Source organism: Erigeron canadensis, chromosome 2, assembly GCF_010389155.1.
Source record: "Erigeron canadensis isolate Cc75 chromosome 2, C_canadensis_v1, whole genome shotgun sequence".
Lineage (NCBI taxonomy): Eukaryota > Viridiplantae > Streptophyta > Magnoliopsida > Asterales > Asteraceae > Erigeron > Erigeron canadensis.
In genome coordinates, this window is record NC_057762.1 from 31,122,709 (window position 1) to 31,143,027 (window position 20,319).

The following is a 20,319-nucleotide window of genomic DNA, read 5'->3' on the forward strand; positions in this document are numbered from 1 at the left end:
TTACATGCATTAATATCTAATATTAATAATGTCGTAAGTCTCGTGTCCAGTGTTGGACACGGGTCTAAAATCTATTACAATACTTATTGTAAGATAGAAGTCATCGGCTATATAGGGGAACTACCAAATAAAACATCTTATAAACAATCTAATGAAAAGTCAAAGGCTATTTTTGTTTGATGAGCTTTAAAACAGACTTGGATGCAAGTCTCTCAACCATTTTCTTATCTTGAGCCACACACGAGTCTTGAACAGGGCTCCTTCCGCTTCCATTTCAATATTGACAGATGCAGAGTCATAGACTGTTCATTTTCCCGTTATTCAATTCTTAAATGACTCTTTTGAATGAGACTGTGCGACTCTTTTACAGGGTGAAGTCTCGGCATCTCTCGCATGACCAATGGCTCAAGAAGAGGCCTAATGCTCTGAAAAACACAATCCATATAAAATCCGGAATCAACAAGAATCACCCCAGCTAGAGATTCCATTACATCTCCAAGTACCTATATATACAGTATGCCCGCAAAATGAAAAGTAAATTAAATTCTTTGTGCATTGTGGATAAGAGCCACTATCAAATGTGTGTTTTGTAAGTGATTATGTGATAACCTAAATCCGGAATCTGATAACTTGTGTAATAAAAAACAAGTTGCAAGAAACAATGCTACAATTATTTGATAATAAATAACAATAAAGGAAAACTATCAGTCTGATGCCCATTTTTTAAAACCATATTTATAAAACAAACAAATTATTTAGCGACTGAACACACTTTCTCCTCACCAATCAAACACCCTCTAAACATTCAAACACTAATTACCTCGACTTCAAAGTCCCATTAATCAGTTTTAAAATGCAAAAGATTCACTACTGTAAAATCCAGAGATTGATGTATTAGCAATAATGATAAAATTTACCTTTCAAAAAGACGTCTCAGACTCCCATCCAAAAGTAGATTGCGACTGCTGCAGTTAATTATTACCAAGAGCAAGATCTATACGCTCATAAAGAGCTTGAGATCCACAGAGAATATACTTGTGCAGTTAAGCTCCAACCGGAGATAGTGTATTAAATTCTTTATCTACAGAAGCAGACCTTGGTTTTGTGAACATTCCCAGGGACATTCTTGGATATTTTTCGTGCAGGTGTAGAGTTATCATATAATCCAAAACCGAACTCCCAAAATATTCTAAGAGCTGCGCATGACAGATCAAAAAAAGATTCAATTCAAATTCCAATGGTATTCAACTAGTAAAGTTCCACAGGTGAAATACTCCTTGTATTTCCCTTGAAAGTTGCAAACATTTTTCATCATAATATCAGGCTATGGTAACATCTCGGAACCTTGGGTGACGTAGAAGAGCCATGTGTAGGTGCTTCCACAAACAAAGATGCGTCATGAAATGAATAATTTATTGACGACTCTAAATCATTAACGCTCAGAAGCTTCTCAGGTTGCAATGACATGTCATGTTTCTGGTGTAAGGTGTGTTGACAAAGTCAACCACTATTCCTTGCCAGCCCATAAAAGATAAGGTTGCTGTTTCACCTCCTTCACTAACAAAGACGCCAATTAATGCTTCTCCAACATCAGCTTTCTTTTTAATTGTCCTTTTGAAGGCAATATAAGGTCTTTCAAAACCTCTTCTTCCAAGTTCAAGTTGCCAAAGGGCTCCTAGGAATGACCCATGCCTTCGGATCAAAAGGTTCATCATGACTCATTGATGAATCCCTGAACAATGATAATTAGTTAACAAAATGGTCTTTTTCAGTCTTATACCCTTATTCATATATTTTTAGTTACAGGTGGCAAAGTGGGCAACTCGATAATGGGTCAAATCAAAACAGGTAAGCTTGAGTTGAGCCCAATACTTGGAAGTTTTTTAGAATAAATAAGTGTAAAATATGATTAGAAGTACAACAAAATTTCAATAATAATCTAAAGTTTTTGGATAAACTGAGTAGATGGTTATAAACGTTAAAAAACAATTCATGTGACTTTTGACCCGTTTCCTTTTTAATTAATTTCTTTTCAGCTATACTTCAGATTTAATATAACATGAATGAACAATTCATAGGTATATGTGCCAAAATTATATTCTCTAAAATAAAATTACCCGAAGATTGCAGTGAGTGATATCCCAATCTGAGTCATTGGATATTTATTTTTTGTCTCCGACTTAAGCAGAGGATTTCAAATGAAATCTTACAAGGCATTTCTTGGCCGTAATTGTTTTTTGCTTCTGATATGGAACAAAGGAACGCCATTGATGCAGACATAATATTTGGCCTTATTTATTTTAAATAAACCCAGATATTATGTCTACATCAATGACATTTCCTTGTTCCATATCATGTCTCTCATATCTATAAGTACCTTCTATTCGTTCTCTTTTTTACCATCAGTCATGCATAGGATCGAGTCATGTCTTATAGCTGTCAACTTAAAAAAAGATGCATATATATCATTGAAAAAGTACGTCTATATGCATCCTTTTTTAAGTTGACGGCTATAAGCCATGACCCAATCCTATGCATGACTGATGGTTGAAAAGAGAACTAACAGAAGGTACTTATAGATATGAGAGACATGGTAATGTAGCATGCTTCGGAAGGCAGCTGAACCTCTACATTGTTTATTTCTGCAAGCCATAATAAAAAAATAACTTAGACAAGAAGTCATGTTCAAATTTTAAAAGAACTTTTACCTCCATCCTATGAAAATTACACTATTTGATTGTGTCAAGAGTTTAGACATACAAAAAGATGATTTAAAACAATAGTATTTCAAATTAGAAAAACTGGAAATGGTAGCAATATACTAAAAAGGGAAAAAAGATAGTAATTGTTAATATCAAACCTTTCTCCATATGATGTCCGCCTCTTTGAATTAAAATTTTCGAACTACAGTATTGCGCTTTGTAGTAACTATTATAGGTGATTGTTTAACCTTCCTTTATTTGCAAGGACGAATTACCATTCAAAGCATGTAACCCATACAATACAATATTGTGAGGGGTGTGTACTGTGTAGCAATGAATTTTCCACCAAGCAGCAAACTAATCCATATAGACTAAGGGTGTACTTGGTAATAATTATTTCTTGTTAAAGAAGATTTATGTACTTCGAATGGAAACCCAATAGAGTGAACAGAATTCCAATCAAAGATCAGCGGTGCTCTATTCAATCATATTGAAGGCAGCAAGAGATAGTCAAAAACCATCACTTCATTTTTCGATGCAAGTACGTCTAAAGATTTCTGCAACCATGTGATAAATTGATCAAGAATTACTTTCAACACGGTCATTTGAAACTGTTTGGAAAGGGTATCTGCAAAAACAAAATTATATGATCTTGATGAGAAATTGGCATTGTTAGAAAAAACGATGCAAAAACTGGTTAGGCCGTTACATCTGAGTCGGGTAACGGCAACATGGAAAACTTCATCCGTTCATATAGCTAAAATATCTTGGCATGCCAATTCTAACTGAATTGCTAAAAAGTAAAAACTCCAATATACATTTATTTGAAACAAATAAACAAAAATAAGCTAAATAAACAATCCATATAGAACTTGTTAAATAAATTATTTTATAATAGATTGGGTAAATATGTTAGAATCTAAATTAAAATTGGATATATATGTAATTATTAATTTTAATTGGGCAAATATGTAATTAAGGTGTTAAAATAGGGTATATATGAAATTCTCCCCCCATAGGGTTAGTGCCAAGTGGGATTAAGATCCTCTAAAATTCAAATGAACTTTATAGATTTGAACTTTATAGGTAAAGTTGAGGTATTTCAACCATTGGATTAAAATCAATGGTTAAGATTAAAAAGTTTTAAATCTTAACCATTGATTTTAATCCAATATTCAAGATTCCCTTAACTTTACTTATAAAGTTACTCTAACTTTAGATAATCTCTATCCGTGCCGAGTCCGTCTACTTGTAATGCCTACAACCTCATGGATCCTTTCCAAATACATAGAACTCTAAAGCTGAAAAAAAAAAAAAGGTTTGTTGGTCAACCAAGTAACAAGACCAGATCTCAAGTTATAAAACTGCCGACCCGTTTCAACCAAATCTGTTTTGACCTGTTACCTAACCCGACTATCTTGAATCCTATAAATTTATCTTTCATTAAGGACAATCGTTTAATTATACTGATATAGGCACGTAGGTAGGTAGGTTTAAGAAAGAAAAAAAAAAAGATAAAAAGTAATGCTATTTTGATATTACCTGATCAGATGTAAGCATAACTCAGTCGAGTAGTCAGCTCCAAATTGACCCACAAGCTCAAGAGGATGTACTTGATCTTCTACATAGCTTTACCCTTCTTCAAAGTGTAGAGATGATTAGGTGTCTATGCTATACAGTGGCTGATCATTATTATTACTATTATTTTCTGAAAGTTGCATGTGATAGTTCCGATTTGAGAATCGAAATAAGGCTGGTTGGGTTGATAATGGGTTGAAGAGGATATGTAACGAAAAAGAAAAGGATAAAATACCAAGTTGCCAACCAAACCATGTGTATTTAAAATTAAAAAACAAAATTTTTTTTCAAAAGTATGGACATCCTATAATATTTAAGTAAATCACGTGTCATCTTTTTATAGGTGGGGTCCTTGGTTGAAACACCTAATATAAAACATAGATATTCATGACCGATTAGTCTTTAAAAAAGAAATAAAAGTGACACGTAGATTACTTAATTTCTTACTTTGCATAGTTGTTGACATGGTTCTTGGTTTAGGGTAAAATAGTTGTTAACATGGTTATAACATATCGAGAGAGCTTTCTAGCTCGGATCTGGTTAAGACAATATATGTTAGATCTCGTGCTACCGAATCGTAACATGAAGTTTTCAGCGAAATTCACCTTTCACAAAAAAACATGGTTTTGGTTTGTTTCCAAAGCATGTTAACCTTATGATCATAGGCGGACCTACATAGAACCTAGGGGTAGCCCGGGCTACGGGTTTGCTAGTTCCATATAGTGTAATTTTTTTAGAAAACGATATATTATTTATTGGTGCCATGGGTCAAACAAATATGGTATACCTGTCAATGTAACTAATTAATAACTTTCAAAAGATTATCATAATAATAAACTCATAAAGACGTACTTGTGCAATTAAATGATAAATGAAAGCTACCAAAGTGCCAAAAACTCTTAACAATCATTAAAAATAGGCAAAGACCCAAAAAATCATAACAATTTAGTCGGCATCATTATTTTACGTCGATATAAGACCCGCAATAAAAAATGCGTGCTACTCGTCCCTAGCTATAAATCCTGGGTCCGCCACTGCTTATGATACCGATACGCAAAGTATATATATATATATATATATATAGGGGGACAATCAAATAAGAACAGTTTTAAAATAAAAACGGTGAGAACACCTTAAAATCATCATTTTGATGCATTAAAAGTCCATAAAACTGACATAGTGCATAACTAATTATCATTATTTAGGTGTTTAACAACACATTGATTCATCAAAATAAAAAAAATCACGTTTTTTGTTGGATGCATCATTTTGATGAATATCCATCCAAGATAGATGCACAAAACAAAAAACGTGATTTTTTTTATTTTAACGGATCAATGTGTTGTTAAACACTTAAATAATGATAATTAATTAAGCACTATGTTAGTTTTATGCACTTTTAATGCATCAAAATGATATTTTTTTAAGTGTTCTCACCGAAATGTTATATATATATATCTATATATATATATATAGATACTCACTTCAACCACGACATCTCATTAATCATACTTTCAAAAGGCTACAATAATTGAACAACCACACTAGCTCAACTCGTTTTTATGTTTGACTTTAACACATCAAGCATTTTCATTTCATCATAATCATCTCAAATTACATTTCTTTCATAATCATATCATTTTCATCTTCATAGTATATTCACCATTCCATTTCTAGTTTCAATATGATATTCTTTTGCCAAATACAATAAGGTACCAAATGAAATGTTATATGCCAGGAAATATTTCTTTGATGAGCTTCAAAACAGACTTGGATGCAAGTCTCTCAGCCATTTTCTTATCTTGAGCCACGCACGAGTCTTTGAACACGATTCCTTCCGCTTCGACTTCAATGGTGAAAGATATGGTACCCTCAAGAGTCCTTTTAGCAGATTTTTTTATTCCAAAATGTTTCTTTTGAAGGAGATCATGCAACTCTTTCACCGGATGAAGTCTCAGCGTCTCCGGGGTTACCAATGGCTCGAGAAGTGGCCTAATGCTCCGAAAAACTTGGTCTTTGTCATATCCAGAATCCACAAGAATCGCCCCGGCTATTGATTCTATCACATCTCCAAGTACCTAAAAATATACCCACAAATGTAAAGGAAATTAAATGGAGAAAAATTACTTTATACTAGTCAGTTTCTTGTTTTTATAGCAATGATAAAACTGACCTTTGGAAATGTGCTTTCAGACTCCCATCCAAAAGTAGAAACCAACTGCAGTTGTTCAAAATCATCAACAGCGGACACTATATTCCGATGCAGAACTTGTGATCCGTGAAGGATGTGCTTGTGCAGTCCAACTCTAACCGAAGATTGGGCATAACAATCATTGTTTACGGATGCAGACCTTAGATCAGTCAACAGGCCAGGAGATATTCCGGGATATTTCCTATATAGGTGTACGGTCATTAAATAGTCCAACACGGCATCCCCAAGAAACTCTAAACGCTGCACAAAAAAGATCAAAAGATTTAGAAACGGCTTCCTATATCGTTTTTAAGAAATAAAATTGGTATCACATATCATAATATACCTGGTAACATCTTGGAATCTCAGGTAGCATATAAGAACCATGTGTTAATGCTTCAACAAGTAAAGATGGGTCCTGAAATGAATAACTAAGAACCGATTCCAACTGATCAATGCTTACAAACTTTTCAGGTTGCGGTATCATTGTTCTGGCATAAAGCGTGTTGCCAAAGTCAACCTCTATTCCTAGCCAGCCCATAAATGATAAGGCTGCTGATTCACCTCCTTCGCTAAGAAAAACGCCAATTAATGATTCTACAACATCCGCTACTACTTTCTTTTTTAATGTTCTTTTCCTGCCAATGTAACCTCTTCTCCCAGTTGGGAACACTTTTTCTTCCAAGTTCAAGTTGGCAGATCGATCCCCCGGAATAACCCATGCCTTTGGATCAAAAGGTTCATTACGGATGAATCCCTAAAAACAATGATAACTAATTACCAATATGGCCTCAAAATAAGATAAATCCTAAAAGTTTTAAGAGAATGTAATGTTCTTTTTCAGCCTTTCCTTATTGAAAATCTTATTAGTAAAAGGTGGCGAAGTAGTTGATTGGTTAATGGGTCAAATCAGATCATTGGATTTTGCACTGTACGAAAACTTTGTAGCTTTTTAGACATAACGGGTATCAATTATATTGATAATCTAACATTTCGGATAAAATGATTAGAATGTCTTAAACATTACAAAATAAATTAGTTGACTATTTCCTATTTGACCCATTTAAGTTCCAATGGAGAGAAAATAAAAGCTGAAAGAACATCATGGGTAAATGGGCCAATGTTGTCGCCTCTAAATGATCAATCAGTAAAAAAGGAAAATAAAACAAAAATACCAGAATATTGCAGCGACATCCCAATCTGCATAACGATTCATTGGATATTATTTTCTCCCTCCGAGAACTCAGGATGCCCTCGTGTTGATTTTGGAGAGATTTAAATAAATGTTGAGTTGCTGCATACTTTAAAAAAGAATCACCCAAGATCTCAAAAGATTCCAGATTATAACTTTCAAGGCATTTCTTTGTAGTGATTGCTTCTAAGACCTGATATGGACCAAAGAAATGCCATTGATGTAGTCATGATATTTAGGCTCATTTATTAGACCAAGTAAATGATATTTATTAACTTTTAAAATAAAATAATATTAGAACCTTGAGGGGCGAAACATTTGCATTTGAAAGAGTATGATCTACATGCAACTTCTTTAAGTTGATGGCTAAAAGCCATGACTCGATCCTATGCATCACTGACGGTAGGAAAGAGAATGAATAGAAGGTACTTAGAGATATCGGCGACATGATAATGTAACACACTTCGGAAGGCAGCTGAACCCTTACATTTCTTATTTCTGCAAGCAATAATAAATAAATAACTCAGTCCAGAAGTTATCTTTTAACTATAGAAGCAGTTTTACCTCCATTCAATGAAAATCACACTGTTTGATTGTGTCAAAAGTTTAGGCAGAGAAACAGATGATTTAACATTATAGTATTTTAAATACTGGACATGTTAGCAAAATGGAAAAAATAGATAGTAGAAAACAAATTATCTAACCTTTCTCCTTATGATGTCTGCCTCTTTGAAGAAAATTTTGAACTACAAAAAGCTGTCTTGCTAAAAAAAAGGAGTCGTACTTCAAGTCAATATCATACCTGCATATTATAGTAATATAAGTTTTATCTCGGAAAAAAATCAAATAAAAGAAAACAAATAGAAGTATAGAAATGGATCAAATACTTTGTTTTGTAGTAATCTTTATAGGTGATTGTTTCATCTTCCTTTGTTTCCAAGAGCGAATTACTATTCATACCATGTAACCATTCGGTGGTACAATACAAACGCCCATTATGAGGGGTATATACCAATGAACTTTCCACCAAACAACTGCAAATTAATCCATTTCTGGTGTGTACTTGGTGATGATTGTTGCTCGTTAAAGAGCAATTATGTTTTTCTTCATGTGGAAACTGAATAGAACGAACAGAATTCCAATCAAAGATTGATGATGCTTTATTTAATCCCATTGAAGGCAGCAGAAGATACTCAAATCCCATTATGTCCTTTTTTGACTTAATTACTTCTAAAGATTTCATCAACTCTGTGATAGAGTGATCAAGAAGTACCTTGAACATAGTCAATTGAAATTTGTTCAATAGGCTGATCTGCAAAACAAACGCAAATAAATGATCTTGATGAGGAATTGGCATTGTCAGAAAAGAAAACAGATGTAAATGTCTTAGTTCAATTTTATGAAAATAATTAAAAATGGGAATTTTGGCCCATTTACATAAGAATTAGTTGATTTGGACAGTGTTTTATCTCAACCAGGTCAAATATTTGTTACTGGTATTATTTTTTTTGCTATAGAGGGATGACAAATGGAACAAAAAGTATTTGTGTACCAACCAACCAGACCAACCTTGGTTCAAGCAACGGCTGTTTAAGCCAAATCTATTTTGACCCGTTACCCAACCCGACTATCATGCCATACCTTTTTAATTTTTTTTTCAATAATGACAAACAATTTATGACATTCATACAGGGAATAGGTATGTTTAAAAAAAAAACAAAAAATAAGTTGTAAAGTCTATATATTACCTGCTCAGATGTAAACATGGACATCCCAAGATAAGCCACGGAAGCAGAAAGGGTGCCTCTATCGACCTCAAGTTCAAAAGATAATCCTTGACTATCGAGTTCTAACTCAGTCTTCACTCCAAGTACTATATCTTGGAATTCAACATTGTAATCAAAGTTCTTCTTTAACTTAATTGAGTAAAAGTGATACACTTTATCTGAATCAACTCCTAATCGCCCCACAAGCTCAGGAGGCACGTATTGAACCTTTTCTTCTTCATAATCGTACTCTGTAACAACAAAATTTTTCAGAGATTTAAGCTTCAATCTGAGGAATGAGACATTCGCTTTAGCTCTAATCTTTAACAAGTCAAATGGATAAAGAGTACAAGATCTTAATATTTAAGGGTAAAAAATCTTCCATATACATATATTTAACACACAAAGCGAAATTTTATTCGAATGATTAAATTATTATTGATACAATATACTATTTGTTATATTTGGCCCAATACTATTTTTTAAAAGATTATATAAAAGTTGGGGGGAAAATGTTTTAAAGGTGGACCTAATAATATTTGTTTCTAAGAAGACCCTGTTTCACCTGTTTCCGAAACCAGCCACCCCGTCCGTTCTACCACCTTTAATAATTTCTAAGGACAGGCATAATATACTGTTTACCGATTTCTTGTGAATCATCAGCTTCCTCCACGGTATCCGGAACAAGATTATCTGTTAACGCTCCCATCTTATGAAGTTGCTTACATGCTTCAAGGCATGCGATTCGTTTCAGCATTTTTGACTTGCCCTTACTCTCAATACAGACTCTTGGAAGTGGGCAACTTTTAGGGAAAAGAATTGTGCAAGTTCCTGATTCCTTATCAGTTATAAAGCTCGGATAAGGCTTGAAATACCTATAATTTACCACAGAAGAAATAGGTCACTGTAAAAGACACTTAAAATGACACATATAAAGTTATTAGATGGTGGAATGTTGACTTCTCATCCACTGTGAATTTCTCGAAAATCATATCATGCAATTTTGTTTGTTCACAGAATGCAAACATTGCCAGATTCTTTCAGGAAGTCATTTTAATGACAGTTTGGGCTATTTGGAATCAGAGAAATCGGGTGTATTGGGCTTCAGAGCAGCAGGAGTTGGATAGAGCTAAAAGTGAGGATATATCACCCCTCATGTAGAAAAATTCAATTTTATGGATACAAAACAGAAATAATCACAGCAGCATTGGTCGGCGAATTTTACACCCTTCTAATTGTAACCCATAACTAAGGCCCTGGCTAATTTTTTTTATTTCTCTATCTTGATTTCTTGAAAGATCTTTTAGATTTTTGATAAATAGTCAAACAAGTTCCTTGATTTATATGCAATTTCACTCCTAGTAATACATGACAAAAGTTTTCAGGCAGTCAACCCGACTCCAGCTATTTTGATACACACAAAAAACTACTTGTTGCCCAAACCCCCTGACCTGCTCATTTTGCCACCACTAATTATATACCTTATTCAAATCTTGCATATTTTATGGGAAAGATTAAGTAGCAATCATAATGATCAAAAAAGTAATGAGTTAAAAACAAACCCGTCAGAAGGCAGTCTAGAACAATAGAAGTTAACCATTCCAATGCTAGAACTCAAGCTTAAAGTTGCCCCAGTAGATTCCACGCAATATACATCTTCGTCTAACATTTCACTATCCAATGGCTCACACGGTTCAGAAGCATGATTTAATGACTGATCCCTCATGAGTTTTCCACTCAAAAGGTAGTTGTTCGCCTTCTCTAACGTCTCCGTGTCCCCACTGGATATCATAAAAAAAAGAAACTAATATGAAAATTAGCAACCAATCTCTTTTTTTGTGTGTGTCAGAGTGCCAAAGAAACTAAATCAATGTATTTGAAAATTTAGATACTACTGAAAGTGTAAAAACTAGTTATCTATACTACCTTACTCTCTTCAAATTTCTCAAAAAAAGAACGTAATAAACTCGACTACCTCTATCTTTTATTCATTAATTTAAATGTTTGTACCTAATGTACCTATAACATCCTCAATGATATCATTCAACCATTAAAATAACTACACTACCTTATTTACATTAATTACTTTTACATTAATAATCACACAGCCACCACCGCCACCTCCCGTTTCCGCCAACGCCACCCGTCGCCACCGCCACACCGTCGCATCGCATAGGCACATGTCTATATATATATAAAGATCCCAGCCTCACCCATTTCAACCCACATCAAATTATACTCAAGTTTACCTAAATCTGTTTGGATCTTTTACCCAAATTGCCACCTCTTATTTCAAGCAAAACAAATTTTTTTGAAGTTTGTACCTTTTAATAAGCAACACAAATTCTGAGTTTGACATTCGAGCACGGCCTCGAGACTGAATAAAGCTACAAATAGTGGCTGAGAGGTCAAATCGAATTACAAGATTGCATTTCTGAACATCCAGACCTTCTTCAAGGATCGATGTTGCAACAATTATATTGACCTGTACACATCGATAATCAAAATGATTGAGAGAATATAACACTAGTTATGAAGTGGAAAAGAAAACCACACACATACCATTCCTTTACGGAACTCTTCCACGATTTTATTTTGAACACCACGGCTTTGTGACTGCATTGTAGAATGATTACCGGCAGTGTATTCAGTTCTCCACCCAAACAGTTTGGGGTTTAACTCCCTGAGTAAGCTTTTAAGTACAATGGCTGTAATCACCCTCTCGACAAATATAATGCATCTCATATCATTTACATGCCTACAAATATAAGAAATCCCAGAAACTTTACAAATTGATATTAAGATCCAAACAAAAACATGAAGTTCCTTAAGCTTAGAGTTGGCAAGATGGCCGAATTGTAACAGGCCCAGGTTGACACAAGTTGACCTGCAGACACATTCTTGGACGATTTGTATATATTCTGATACTCTCCGTGTATTATTTTGAATATTCAAAGTCTTTATTTTTAAACTTTGACCTTAAATATATATTTTTGTGTCATATAAAACTGGATGAAAACTATAACAATGAAAATACTTCTAAAACAAAGTCAATTCATATAACTTTCATCAAAGATTATCTAACACAAAACCAATTATTTAAGGTCAAATTTGAAAAAATTAGACTTTGAAAATCTAAAACATGACACTTTCTAGTGGGATGGAAAGAGTATATAGTTACTGTATTAGTTATTTAGTTATGATTCTAAATCATTGAATAGGTGGTTTTAACGACTATCAGAGTGTGGTTACCAGTTTGAGCCCCATTTAAGCCGTTCAACTCATTTCACCCAGGCACTATTAGCTAAAGGATTTATTAAATACTTTACTAAACGAATAACCCAATATAAGTATGTAACCCACCCATAAGTAAATTGGTCAAAACTGCAACCTCTAGTACAAATGCACAAACCTGTATTCAGCAAGTGATTCAAGTAAGCACACAACTTTTGCTGAGATTAATCCGATCCTCACACTTTCCTGATTAATGTGACTAATCATCCATTCTAGACATCGCCAAAAATGGAAGTTGAAAAAAGTTGATAAGATTCTGAAGAAAGAAGTTACTGATTATAAAAATATTGTAGGACTATCAGAGTAGTCTTTAGTACCAGCTGGTATGTATGAAGAGAAAGCTTTATTGGCATCTTTGCAGAACTCTCTAGCAATTGTGTCTCCACGTACATCAAGTGCCCCCGTAAAGAGGTCATTTTCTTCACACGCATATGCTTCTGTCGCCTGTTAAAAGGACACGAGATAAAAGAGGAGTGATTTGACTGTTTGACAAATTATATTTGGCTTCTTGCTTCCACTAGCCTTTGTTCTTGTGGAAATACTAGATAAACATTACTGAAAGATGTTGACTAGATGTATAGAAATAAAAATTTAATAACATACCTTCACTGCCAACCAAATGCCCAACTCTTGCAAACAGAACTCGAATATTGATGATAGTTTCGATAACCTCTTCATTGAATGGTCCATTGAAGATTCCGAGATGTTTGCCTTTTTTATTGTTATTTCATGCTGGGGAACGAGATTTCAAATTTCTTATAGTTAAACTTTTACAAAAATGTAAACTTTGGAACGTAGACGTCCAAAAGAAAAACAAAAATTACCTTTTCTCTTAAAAGCAGCAAAGTACATTTTAACTCCTTCAACACCTGATCAGGAAATTCTATACTCTGGTAATACTTGTACTGAGGGGCAGATATGGGAACTGACTCAGCCACTTCACATGTAAATACCTTCATTCAATAAGAAAGCTACATGTGTCATATATGGTATAACAAGTTTGAACTTTGAATGAACATACAAAAACAACTACAGTAAAAAATTGAGAACCTTTGAGTTCAATTGATTCTCGAGGTTTTTAATTTCTTTCCAATAATCCTCAGTTGAGCTTAGACCTATGATACAATAAACAAGCTACTTAAGGTCAATATCTAGAAACTTGCCATAAAGAAAAGATAATGTAAACTATAAGTACAAGTGTCAAATCTTAACAGAAGCTATGATGAAATCAGTATAATTTAAGTGAGAAAAATGTTTCCATACCTTTGCCTTTCACAGGTGAAGCTGTCATACCGAGTATCCTAGGAAGCTCAGTAATACCATCACGTAACTGGCGGTGATAGAACTCCTAAACATATTATTTCGCATTTCCAATTAAGGTACGCAGACTAATAATAATATCAACAATATAAAGAAACCAGTAGGGTGTAGAAGGATGCCATACGTTCATGATGAGAGCATACGGATGCCGTTTTTTGGCGTTATGGCATTCATCAAATATCAAAAGCTTAATATTATCTAAGCGTAGAAACTTATGCGTCAACGCATCATGTAAAATGGCAGGTGTCATTACCATTACCTGCAAAATGATATGAAACAATTTATAATTCAATTTTAAGCCTTCATAGCAGGTTACATATGATAGTATTTTAACTCAAATGGAAAATAAGAAGTTTATAGGGTAAAGAGTACCTGATTTTCATCTCGTTGCTTCGTCCAATCAGATGCATTCCAGTAATCCATACCCTTTTTTTCCCCCCAATATTCCTCCACTTTCAAATCAAGGTACTTCCTCACAGCCTCAGCTTGCTTTACAACAGAATACACCAAAAACAATGATTCAAGAAATTTATACAAATATTCAAGAACTAGGCAAAGATCAACAAATAAATAGTCAAAAGATACACCTGTTTGACTAGTACAACAGTGGGCACCAAAAATACTGCAAAATTGGATGACGGTTTTGTTAAAAGATGTGCATAGCATCGAAGAAGCATAATCGCAATCAATGTTTTGCCTGACCCAGTATCCAAAAACACTATTGTGTTCTGCTTGATTGCTTGCTCCAAAGCTTCAATTTGATACCTGATCAACATTCACAAATTATTGCATCAAGAAACACATATGCCTTATTAACATACATTAAACATTTAGATAAATATAAATATGACTTGTTATAGAGTATACGGAGCTCCCTTTGATAAGCAATGGTTGCAAATAATCGTAATGTACATAAAAGAAACATGCTAAATAAATATACAAGCATTTTAATTGAAATATGCAGATCACAAAAAAATACTGTGTATGCCATCTCTTTGTTAGCAGAGACTATGACGTGAGCACGACCCCTTGGGCCGACTTCACGGTAAAACACTTCCTTAAAAATGCAACGGAAGTCATCAACCTAGGCCATGAACTGTTGAACCTTCTTGATATATACCAACAGATAAAAAAATTGGTTTGACTCATATCATATTCTATACAAGTAAGTATTTGACATTGAAGAACACACACAAAACTACTTGTGTGTGTATATATACAATTTTCATTTTTTTTTTATCATTTATATATTCCATATCAAATTATATATATAAAAAAAAGAGTAAATGCCCATGAACCCCTTAGTTCTGTAGAGGAATTTTTCCTCACAAGTTAACGACTTGCAACGCTTTCATATCAATTATATAACTACATGTAACTTTATATAGAGAGAGTTATAATCATATAACACCCTTAAAACAAAAACGATGTAAGAATACTCACAAAACTTCAGTTTGATACGTTATAAGTCCATAAGTTTAAGATAGTGTATAACTATATATCATTAATAAGTGTTTAATAACACATTATTGACCCGTCAAACAGAGAAAATCACACTTTTTGTTTTATGCATCCAACTTAGCATTCTCACATTGTTCTTACCCGGAAGGTCATTCAGAAGCTTATTATTATTATTTTATATGCATATATTACACACACACATACATATATGTATACATATCACCACCCAACATAACTATGCAACAAATAATCATTTAACAAATATTAAAATTTAGGTTCGACCTTCGTGCGAACGAGAATTGACCGGATGATACAACACCATTGCCTCCATTACATCTATTGGTAGCCATTAATTCTCTCTTTCACTCTCAGTGTTGTGTGTATGTTTTCTTTTTTATGCATCTATATGTGTGTTTCAGTGTGTGTAATCAATAGAAACAGAGTCTTCTGAATTTGTGAAGTGAAATGAGTAATCGAGGGGTTTACAAAGAAAGACAAAACAGAGCAATTAAAAGCCTTTTTTTGCTATTTTTGTGAAACTTTATATTAAATGAATGGATTTTTTGGAGGCTGATTTTAAACAGTTTCTGTAGCATCATGTCGTACAATAAATGAATACATTTGAAAGTGTCTGAGATTTGTACTTGTTTTTGCTTTTTTTAATGATAAACTAAATGTTGATATGATATTGATTCACTCTTTGCTTTTACATATATATTGTAATAACTCCTTTTTCCCGCCATAAAATGTTTGTTAATGTTTCTCTTTTCCTACTACTACCAAGTATTTCTTATTTTTTTGTACTTTTTTTAAAGCATTAAAATTTATATTTAAGTACAGTTTATTTAAATATGTCTAAAGATATTATATGTTATAAATTTAATTATCTCCTTAAAATTTATTTATACTACATTATGAATCATTGGCATTTATACTACATTATGAATCATTGGCTCGTATATATACATTGGTGAAGTTTTGAAAGGGTTTTGGGTTGAAATGAGTCGCTTAATCCATAGGTATGGAGAACGGGTTAAAGTGTAAAGACTGTATTTATTAAAGGGATTAATCATCGATTCAACATATTTTTCGTTTGTACATAGCTAGATGATAAACTTTTATATTAATACATGTTTTAAAAACTTTTAAATTTTATACATAGTTGATATCTAGGTGACATGTTGAACCGGTTAATTGGTCATTGAAGTACCATCTATATATAAATTGGATTGAGATTTTCTAAAATTATCTCTAACTTAATTGGTAAAGTTACGGATCTTGACCATTGATTTTAATCTAATAGTCAAGATATCTTCAACTTTAATTATTGGTAAAGTTGAAAACAACTTAGATGATCCTTATGCAAATTATAAAGTTCTAATAAACGTTAGGGAGTATGTGGTTGTTAAAAACCTAATCTTGAGTGTGAAACCCCTTACATTTTTTATTTTTTAATTCATAAAAAACATGTAGGTCAATCATCTATATATATATATATATATATATTAAAACATTAGTATGTGAGAGATTCTTTTTATTATTTAATTTATACATGTTTGTGTTATAGTTTTAGTGACTAATATCCTTCATTGGTTTGTATTTTAAACCATAAATCAGGTTAGAATGGTTACTTAGTATTTGCATAGCTTTTATATAGGTACTTGCAGAAAAGTTGACCATTTGGAGCTAAATCGATGATTGATGATTGATATTGGACTTTTAAATGCATACTAATGAATCGGTTTGAATCTTGGCTTTTGGATGTGTAAATTAGTCATTTTGGCGAAGTTGAAGATGTTGAAATAAACATGATTCGATTCGAGTGATAAAATATCCTCAATCGTCATGTGGAACCTGTAAGAGCATAAAGCATAATTGCTATTGATTTCGGGTTCCCATAACAAGATGATTGAGTAATAATGGGATGAATTCGGCTGATGTTATGCACGAATTAGATGAGAAAGACACACGAAAATTATTGAGGGATTAGTGTCTCATTAACCTTAACTTAGGGTTTATGACTCTCTATTTATAATAAGAGTATTTACACATTCAACCCCTTTGGTGTTTAATATGTGTAACATTAGTCCTCATAATTCCAATCATCTAATGGGAAACCCTATACTACATCTCTAAGAGTAAATAAGCCCATTATATATTTACTAGACATAGAGATTTCAGTTATCGTCAATTATCATATCAGGAATGATACATGATCAGTGACGGTCACACTAACGTGGTTCCAACAGAAGAGTTCATGGTTGTTATTCAAGCTCATATCCCTGTAAGAAAAAGGACCTAATTTGCTACAAATTTTTGATGACCATAAAAGGACCAGAATTGCAACAGAATCTGTTAAAGTCCTTTAGTGCCATTTAATGAGTATTAAGCGGAATTTCTGGACATCATCCAAACAAGAGCAGCAGCAGCAACTTAAAACACTTCTTGTTTTATTATTTTTTTAATCTTTTTTTTTAACATTATAATCTATCAACAATCACATCTAGAAAACTCATGTCACCATCATCTATCTCACAACTGTCTCTTTCTTAAATCTAGTTCTAAAAAAAAAAAAAAAAAAAAAACCCATCAATTTCTTTAACCTAATATTAAATGGTGAAGTAATAGACCTACTTCGGGATGAACCAGGTATAGTCTGGTTCCTCTTGATGAATGAAAGACAAAGGTATAGTCTGGTTCCTCTTGATGAATGAAAGACAAACTGTACACGATGGAACACACAATCCTTAGAAGGGCCGAAGGAGAATCCTCCTTCGGGTGGTGATTCCCTTCTGGTAATTCAATCCTTGTTAGGAGTAGAATTATACGCCACGGTTTGGTTAGAACCAAACCCCGGACGAAGCAGAATATAATGTTTGATATCTATGTTTTATAGAGAGAGAAAGTAAGACAGTAAATAAGTGATTAGTGAGAGAAGTGAAGTGATTTACTGTTGGTGAGGAGGGCCTATTTATAGGCAAATGGGAGGTGGATAATAACCAGCTCTGATGGGGCAATGGTATTATTCACCAAATAATGGGGATGACCAACCTCCAAGCTATCACCTGTGGGTGGTCCCTCGAGTATTAGGATTGTCCCTTGGTTAATAACTTATACCCTTTCTTACTCATTAAGAATTCTCCCTTGATGGGTCTTCTGGTTAGTTTGTTCAAGATGGAGCTTGTGCTTCCTCACTCGAGGTTCTGCTTCTATGACGAAGCTCGTGCTTCTTTTATGAAGTAAGCTCATTAGACGTTACGTCATCATTAAATAGCAACACTTTGGTTTGAAGATTTGGGGTTTTTGTTGGCGGTTGGAGGTGGCGGATCTTGAGGGAAGTTTCAAAGGGGGCGGTAAGTCGCGGGAACCAAAAGTAATACTAAAAAAAATATTTTTCGAAGGAAATACAGATAAAACGTAGCCAAAAACGGAGGGGTCCGCGATCCCTGTGGGTCCTTAATAAGATCCTTTAATGTTTTTTGGGGTTGAAGATTGAAGATAGTTTCATCATCCATCTATCCATCTATTGTTTTCAATTTGTGGGTTATAATCTCTACTCTTATTTTCATTAATTATGAACATGATCTGCATGTCTATGTGTGTATTTGATTGCTTATATTAATAATATGGAGTAGTGATTTAAGTATATTTGCTTAGATAATAAAATGTTTTTCCACTGATTGATTGTGGTTGATTGGTTGATAAACAATAATTTGTGAATTTTGACTGTCAGAGTCAAATTTTGACTAGTTAATGGTTAGAATTATCATTGTGAGTGAGTATCATTTGCAATTGACCGATTAATTTGAACCTCACTTATTGATGAATAATTGTCTTGATTTTTGTTTATTACGGGAATAGTGAACACAAAACCGAATGCTAATTTTGATTATGATTTTTCAAAGTTGTCTTTTTCAAATAATAGGATGTGATACTACTAGAAATGTCACCATTAACTATTTACATGTACTATAGGGGTTGACTTGACCACGAATACAGGAAACTCACCTCGTGATTGAGTCAACTAAACATGAGTCGTTTTTAAAAGATTACTTAGCAAAGTTGGGGAATACTTGTGACTGCAATACTTAATTTTGTAAATCAAGTGAGTCCATGTTTATTGTTTGTTATCAAAAGATGTAGATTTTGACTAACGTCGTATACTCATGGGAAGTCAAGAATTACAAATTATCATTTGTCAACCCGATTTCATTGTTTATTTGAATCAACCATGATCATTGCACAAAAGGAGAAAACATGTCTAAGTAAGCATACTTGTTGATATTTGATACTCTTGTTTATCTTATTTGTTTTGTTACTTATCAAATTTATTTGTCATTTGCATTTTATGTTTTCTTTTCATAGTTTAATATTCAAATATTAAAAATCTTTTCTCTTAATTAACAAAGTTCACTTTCGAAGAATAAATAATTCACTTAAGTTTTCAATTCACCAGCTCTTTGTCGACACTAAGCCACACTTGCTATATATTTATGTATTTGGTCAAGTTTTGACTTTCCATCTATTCCCTCTTATCTTCCACTTCCCTTATTTTTGACCGTAACCTATTGACTTTTCAAAGACATTTTCAAGCCCGCGTCAGTTTTATATCAACTTAGATATCTAAAAGCCACATACTTACCCCTCTCTCTCTCTCTCTCCATATAGTAGCTACATTATCATGTAGCCTATTAACTACATCAAATTAATTAAAAGACAATTCTATCCATAATCTACATATATTTGGGGTTTTAAAAATGATTTATTTAGTTGATATGTAGAAAGTAGTAACCATCTCTTATATAAATAAAAGAT

At 33.2% G+C, this 20,319-nt stretch overlaps 1 protein-coding gene and 1 long non-coding RNA gene across 4 annotated transcripts; both read right to left on the minus strand.

Annotated features, from left to right (window-relative positions):
- Positions 1-4,536, minus strand: LOC122589398. 3 transcript variants are annotated; one of them, XR_006322257.1, is made up of 6 exons: positions 4,245-4,536; positions 2,861-3,330; positions 2,118-2,642; positions 1,345-1,732; positions 918-1,196; positions 1-503 (listed from the first exon to the last, which is right to left on the minus strand). It is a non-coding gene; the product is annotated as an uncharacterized LOC122589398 (long non-coding RNA). The 3 variants fall into 3 exon arrangements; XR_006322256.1 differs by having other exon boundaries at positions 918-1,732; XR_006322258.1 differs by lacking the exon at positions 4,245-4,536 and adding an exon at positions 3,412-3,643 and having other exon boundaries at positions 918-1,732.
- A 1,303-nt stretch (positions 4,537-5,839) lies between these two features.
- On the minus strand, positions 5,840-19,019 carry LOC122588074 (endoribonuclease Dicer homolog 2-like). Its single transcript, XM_043760217.1, has 22 exons — positions 18,913-19,019; positions 14,631-14,808; positions 14,416-14,532; positions 14,168-14,302; positions 13,987-14,071; positions 13,774-13,838; positions 13,548-13,676; positions 13,327-13,455; positions 13,041-13,167; positions 12,842-12,935; positions 11,992-12,187; positions 11,754-11,914; positions 10,992-11,210; positions 10,072-10,304; positions 9,412-9,680; positions 8,551-8,975; positions 8,368-8,465; positions 7,965-8,161; positions 7,647-7,856; positions 6,818-7,228; positions 6,454-6,732; positions 5,840-6,358 (listed from the first exon to the last, which is right to left on the minus strand). Exons 1-22 carry the CDS (start codon positions 19,017-19,019, stop codon positions 6,008-6,010), a joined length of 4,215 nt encoding a protein of 1,404 aa, XP_043616152.1. The 3' UTR covers positions 5,840-6,007.
- Positions 19,020-20,319: the final 1,300 nt, after the last annotated feature.